At 45.0% G+C, this 7,500-nt stretch overlaps 1 protein-coding gene across 1 annotated transcript in view; it reads left to right on the top strand.

Moving 5' to 3' along the window:
- The window catches only part of celsr1a (cadherin EGF LAG seven-pass G-type receptor 1a), a 121,423-nt gene that overhangs the window by 46,230 nt on the left and 67,693 nt on the right, over positions 1–7,500 (top strand). The window contains exons 3-4 of the mRNA XM_042078237.1: positions 33–321; positions 6,361–6,583. Of these exons, the coding sequence (XP_041934171.1) occupies positions 33–321; positions 6,361–6,583 (512 nt within the window). The remainder of the gene's footprint in view (positions 1–32; positions 322–6,360; positions 6,584–7,500) is intronic.

Raw genomic sequence — 7,500 nt, 5'->3', positions numbered from 1 at the left:
GAACTTCAGAACTCTCTTCTCTTCCTCTTTAGGTGCTGCCCTTCGACGACAACATCTGCCTGCGTGAGCCGTGTGAGAACTACATGAAGTGCATCTCGGTGCTGCGCTTCGACAGCTCGCCGCCCTTCATTGCGTCCGACACCATGCTGTTCCGACCCATCCACCCCATTAACGGCCTGCGCTGCCGCTGCCCGGCGGGCTTCACCGGAGACTACTGCGAGACCGAGGTGGACCTGTGCTACTCTGGGCCGTGCCGCAACAACGGACGCTGCCGCAGCAGGGAGGGAGGGTACAGCTGCGAGTGCCAGGAGGACTTTACAGGTGAGAGAGTGTATGCTAATAGGCTACCATACTAGCATGCTAACATGCGAGGCTAAGAGCATTTCACAGCCATTTTACAGCCAAGAAGGCTTCTCACTAGCATGCTAACATGCTAGCATGTGAATGTGAGGATTTCATATGATCGAGAGAGCTTACGTGCTAACATTAGGGGTGTGACTTTCGAAACCGACGTCTCGAATCAGTGTCGAAGCTTTGAAGCACAAGTGTTTCAAAACACTGCTTCGAAACATGGTTCAAAACAGCCATGTCATGTGACCACTGCTTTGAAACATTGTTTAAAATCCCCATGTCATGTGACCAAAGTTAAGTGAACCTTCGGGGCGTTTCACCGGTGTCGGCAGGTGTGCCCACGCGTTCAATTAACAGTGTAGAGCTTAAGCAATAACCATGATGGTCTAGTGGTTAGTGAGGGTGTTTTTTGCATGGTAGCCCACGCTGCTGAAATGTGGTTCGATTCCCGTTTGATTTGTAAGGTATTGTTTCAGATCGTATCTGTTTATATGTTTTCTTACTTCATCATTAACCACACAGTTTCAACTAAACTCTCAGAATGGTCAAAAGGGAGTTTTTATAAGAAGAAAGTGATTTAGAAAACACTAATGGCAGCTATAAGATTCTCTTTATTGTGACTTTATGTGGTCTCCCATCCAGTAATTGACCAAGGGCATGACTGCTTAGCTTTTGACAAAGACTGAACACAGGTAACACAGCGAGCCACGAACTTTAAAGACTGCATCTCCAATACGAAGCATTTGACAGATTTATTTTACCCCAAAAAGCTCTGAGGTGTCGGAATTGTTTCGAAGCTTCGGAACAATTCGGCACAATTGCTTCGAACACTTCAGTGTTTCATAAAGCCTCGCTTTGCCCATCCTAACATGCATTCCTGTTTCTACAGTCACTGGCCAACATCATTGGAGATTTCTGCAGGTTAATGCTAAGAGGCTAATATGCTACTCATGCTAGTATTCAGCAGTAGTTTTGCAACTTGAGAAACAGTTAACAGGTTTGATCCCTAACAATGACTTCGCAAGTCCCCCTGTCCTTTAGAATGAAAGCTAAATCCCTATATCAATATACTAAATACTGACTTTACCATAGTTTATTACTATACTGCACAGCAGTAATCATACTAAATACTGACTTTACCATACTTTACTATACTACACAGCAGTAATCATACTCAATTAACCATCCTGGTTCCTGGTCAAATATATTGAATACACATGGAAACCTGTGAGGGATTCCCCTCAACCAGCAGGGCCTGAGTGATCTGGAATGATCTTCAGTGATCTGGAGTGATCTGGAATGATCTGCAGTGATATGGAGTAATCTGGAATGATCTGCAATGATCTGGAGTGATCTGGAATGATTTGCAGTGATCTGGAGTAATCTGGAATGATCTGCAGTGATCTGAAGTGATCTGGAGTATTCTGAAATGATCTGCAGTGATCTGGAGTGATCTGGAATGATTTGCAGTGATCTGGAGTAATCTGGAATGATCTGCAGTGATCTTGAGTAATCTGGAGTGATCTGCAGTGATCTGGAGTAATCTGGAATGATCTGCAATGATCTGGAGTGATCTAGAATGATTTGCAGTGATCTGGATGTTTCCTGTGCTGAGGTGTTGAGTAACATATCAGTATATCAGACATATAGTGAGGGACTCCCTCCCCCAGTAGCGCCTAATTGGGTTAAATTCTGGCGGCTGAACGCACAATTTTTGAGCAGTTTGAGACAGAAAGAGTAAGCCATGCAGGGCCCGTTGACACTTTTTTATTATTGCAATGATACCAGACTATTAAGGGAACCCTCAGCTATAGGTGGGGTTTAGACTTTATTGTGCTATAGGTGGTGGGGTTTAGACTTTATTGTGCTATAGGTGGGGTTTAGACTGTATTGTGCTATAGGTGGTGGGGTTTAGACTGTATTGTGCTATACAGTAGGTGGTGGGGTTTAGACTGTATTGTGCTATAGGTGGTGGGGTTTGGACTTTATTGTGCTATAGGTGGGGTTTAGACTATATTGTGCTATAGGTGGTGGGGTTTAGACTTTATTGTGCTATAGGTGGGGTTTAGACTGTATTGTGCCATAGGTGGGGTTTAGACTTTATTGTGCTATAGGTGGGGTTTGGACTTTATTGTGCTATAGGTGGGGGTGACACTCATCCACATCAGTCTTCCCATGCAGATTATCATCAATCCATCTCCACCTCCCTCCACCTCCTCCTCCACCGCCTCCACCTCCCTCCACCTCCACCTCTATCTCCCTCCACCTTTGTCTCCATCTCCCTCCACCTCCACCTCCTCCTCCACCTCCCTCCACATCCACCTCCACCTCCTCCTCCTCCACCACCTCCATCTCCCTCTACCTCCTGCACCTTCCAACCTGTTAGTCTCTTTGAAGGTCACAGTTCATCTCCAGGTGGCCAAGCAGGCCAGAGCCATTATGGGAGGGGATGAGGGGGCTCGGACTGATGACAGGTGTGTGTGTCTTTGTGTGTGTGTGTGTGTGTCTGTGTGTGTGTGTGTGTGTGTGGGGGTCATCACTGCCCCCTCATTCCACCTCTCTCACATTAGCGGAAAGCTGATCCCGTAATTCCCGGGCCGGAATAGAGGAGGATTAGCCAGTGGAAAATCAGGGGTCATTACTCTACCACCGGCGACAGGGGGGCCATCATACTGATGCTCTCTCTAATGCTGGACCTGCGACACCCCTCTACACACACACACACACACACAGACACACACACACACACACACACACACACACACACACACACACCAGGCACCCTGGGCCCCTCCTCCCTCATTCCCAGTCATTCCAGCCATGTCCAGATCTTGTCAGGATAATGGTCGACACCCAAACCCCTCGCTAAGGGGGCATCCATCTGCAACAGAGCCGAAAGATAACCACGAGAACAGCAGTGGACACTACCCCGCCCAAAACACACACACACACACACACACACACACACACACACAGATGTCAGATTCCAACATATTTTCAGGAACAAAGAGAGAAAATTAATTGAGTTATAATGATCACCTATTGTGGTCTTCTGGTGATAATAATAAATGTAGGGCTTATTTGCCTTCATTATTTACCTGTTTATAAATGATTGTTTATAGCATTAAGTATAATATAAGTATAATATAAGTATAGCATTAAGCAGCTCTCTTCTACACCAGCATTACCTCAACCTTACCTGAAGGACTAATGGGGTGATAACACAGTGGGTAACAGAGACGCTGGGAGCAGCAGATTCTCCCACACACACACACAGATACACACACACACACACATACACACACACACATATACACACACAAAACTCGTTTTCCACCCGAGCAAAGTTTAATTCGGTATTTTGCACGTTTATTTTTTAAACAATGCGCCCAGGGGTGGCCTGGCGCATTGTCTAAAAATCGCTATTGTACACCTGGTCAGAAGTCTATGGCGAGTTGTATGTTATTTTAAGAGCGCATTGTCAACTAGTGTTGCACGGTGTATCGATACTAAAAAGGTATCACGATGCCTTCACGCAAAAAACGATACGATTTCCGACGTTTTTAGAATCTATACTTTATTAAAATTAACGTTCTGTGTCTGCGTGAACTGCTGCTCTCACTGCTCCTTGCACGCATCAAGGCAAGTGGGCGTGTCAAGCAGGCAGCTCTAAGTGAGTGAGTGAGTGCGCAGCCAACGTCAACATACAGTAGTTCTTTGCCGACCGTCCTCGGCCTTGTGGATAAAACAAAAGGTGAAGTGAAATCTGCAACTATTTCGGATACATCGCGAATAATGAAGGCAAGCCATCAGGTACACAGAGGCCCGTTTGTGAAATATGTTTCAAAGTCATTTAAAAGCAGTAGGCTACGCATGGAACTTGGCTAAACACCTCGCAGACATATCCCAACATTTTTGTTCAAAGAACGACAGGTTAACGAATATGCTATAGAAAACACGACTACATGGTTAGTGACAAGTTCTTCTCTTCTGTTTTAGTCTAGCCTAAGTGAAACGAGTATGGTTCTCTGGGATAAAGCGAACCTTCCTTCATCAATGAATTTTGACGAGACATAACGAGCTGTAATCATTTTGACGAGACATAACGAGCTGTAATCATAGGGTGCTAACGTGATGAAAGCGCAATGTTCACGCCAGAATAACATTACCATAACTAAACAATCTATTTCATGTTCTGTCAGTACAACTGGTAATATTTGTCATGGCATGTAGACTGCAATTTGTTCAATAAGTATTGCCCAGATGTAGGATAGGATATCCGAAATGCGCCAATTAAAGCCCACAGCATATAATACCACCAAAGCGTGTTGAGTCCTAATAATAATAGCGGCTTATTGTTACGTGGTAGCAAATCATGTTATCAAAGAAATAGACGTAGGGTAATGTAGGAATGCACACAGACATATTGCAACAGGTAATGGTGTAGGCCTATCTGACGAAGACCTGAGTGGTTGGAACGTCGTACTTGTACACTGGGCGCAAAGAAGACTATCCTCACATTTTTCCCTTTGCAACTGTCAAAGAAATCCCATGAACACGGGAAGGCCTAGGGAAGCCTATACTGTACATCAGATGGCCTAAAGAGTAGGCCCCTCTGCATAGCATTCAGTGATTTGCATGCAGTAATTTCAACCTTGATCTAGCCTAGTTTGGCTATTTAAAGCTACTTTATTGGCAAAACACAACACAATGTAAATGAACTATAACAAAAAATAAAGGACTTAATCACACAAAGTAGGCCTACTATTTTACTGACTATAAAAATAATAATTATGTAGGAAGTTTAGAACCCAGAATTGACCTGCACACTACAAAAGTGCACCGAATTCAACACAAATGACTCAATACACTTGGAGGAGGTATGAGTCCTTTCTTTTCCAGATATCTTAGGATTTCGCCGTAGTATCGTTTCAATATCGAGCATCGTGATATTTATGGCAGGTATCGTATGGAAGTCATAATTTTGGTATCGTGACAACACTATTGTCAACAGTCATATTGGCAGGTGCACACCATCCTTCTATCATTCATGAATGCACACCAGCGCACGTCCATGCAAAACATTACAAATTGCACGATTACAATGGGAAACATAATTAGAATAAATATATTACAAAATACTGTACATCTCATGATGAGTAGTTATTCACCATCATTTGCAAATTGGTAATGACGGTTAAAAGTGATTAGGGGAGAGGCGAGAGACACGTATGGAGCACAGCTGAAGACGCACTGTCACAAGATATAAGCAACTCCTCTGCAGGATAAATGTTGTTTTGTTCAGTCATTTGAGCAATATTTGGGTAAGTGTTGCTTTTTTCAGCCTATGTTTTCGATGGTAACCCATTGTCAGTCAATAGTAAAAGTAACTGCATATAACTGTCTAGTCGTTGACTGATGTCGTTTGCCAATGAGTTCAAATAATAGACGAGTGCAAATGTGTGAAGGCTATGCTAGGTTTTAGTAAAGCATGGTTTAGTGGAATGACTATTCCATACGGTCTCGCAAGCAGCCTCCTTCAAATGCGCCGTTGAATGCCAAAATACCGATGCATACCGATAAATTTGAATAAGCTTTTGACGAGTGACCATACGCTTTAGAATGTCATGTTCGGGCCCACAGTGTGTAAATAGAGCAACAGAGACGATGGGAGCAGCAGATTCCTTCCTCCAGGCGCTCCTCGGGAATCACGCTTCACTAAATCACAAGAGAGATGAGCGCGTTTACAATGAAACAGGCAGAGTGATTCACGTCAAAGATGCAACACAGACATGTTACAGCAACTGCAACCGATCCCTTTAAAAAAAAAAAACTCCAACGAGACACAACGCATTTAGAATGACATGACACCGACGCTGGACAGGCGATTAGCACGTCTGTGGGGGTGCGTCCATGAGGTCGGTGCATGGTCCTACAGACGCTGGTGCTGCGACCTTGAACTCTGAAGTCTTGTCCTTGACCCTTGACCTCTCCCCTCCCGTTCCCCAGGTGAGCACTGCGAGGTGAACGCCCGGTCCGGCCGCTGTGTGCCAGGTGTGTGTAAGAACGGGGGCACGTGCGTGGACCTGCTGGTGGGGGGGTTCATGTGCCAGTGCCCGGTTGGCGAGTTCGAGAAGCCCTTCTGTGAGATGACCACGCGGAGCTTCCCCGGACAGTCCTTCATCACCTTCAGAGGACTCCGCCAGAGGTTCCACTTCACCGTCTCCTTCATGTGAGTGACATTCTGCTGCCGCCATGGAAACCAGCCACTGGTCATAATAGGTCAGAACGGTGGCCATGGTCACCAAACGACAACATTCTAGGAATGTAGTCACTGTTAGTGTTACTCAGTGTTACTATGTTATAGAATGTTTTGAAATGTGTTGTCAAGAATGCTAATGTGCATTTTTAGCGAGCTCATTTGATTTTTCTCATAACCACTCCAGGAAGCGTGTGTGGATAGGGCATCGTGAGTGAGAGAGCTAAGAAGTGGACATGCTGGACAGGGCTGTAGATATGCACAGCGTAGAGCAGAGCAAGCAACGTTCCGTGTGTGCAGAACTTCCTCTTTGCTTGGGCGCTTCATGACGCTCAATGCTATGTGATCTAACCAGCACATGAATGCACCCTAAGACTGTAATGTGTAGTTATGGAGTGATCAAATATCAGGCTGAACAAATGACAATGAAGAACTAAACGGCCCCGTAGCTTGATTTACATTGCAGTACTTCCTCTTGCGTGGGTGACATGGAACTTAGCGTCTTCTGGGATTCGGACTGTCCACTCTACTCATAACTGTATAATAACTTCACAGTCCACTCTATAAATAACTACCTAGTGTCCACTTTATAGGGAATAACTACCTAGTGTCCACTCTATAGGGAATAACTACCTAGTGGTTATTCATCAGTGCAACACTGAGTGAGTGGATGTTCCCAACACAGACGAGGCCTTTGGCCCAGACCTGTGATACAAGATACTTCCCCTTGGAAGGCGTCTTTCTGAGGTCTCTGCCAGAGAGGGAGTACACACACACACACAAACACACACAAACACACACACACAAACACACACACACACACACACACACACACACACACACACACACACACACACACATGATTGAATACACACATGCCTGTGTGAAGC

The sequence above is a fragment of the Alosa sapidissima genome, chromosome 22 (assembly GCF_018492685.1).
Source record: "Alosa sapidissima isolate fAloSap1 chromosome 22, fAloSap1.pri, whole genome shotgun sequence".
NCBI lineage: Eukaryota > Metazoa > Chordata > Actinopteri > Clupeiformes > Clupeidae > Alosa > Alosa sapidissima.
Note: the sequence above shows the minus strand (reverse complement) of the source record. Positions and strands in the feature narration are given on the sequence as shown.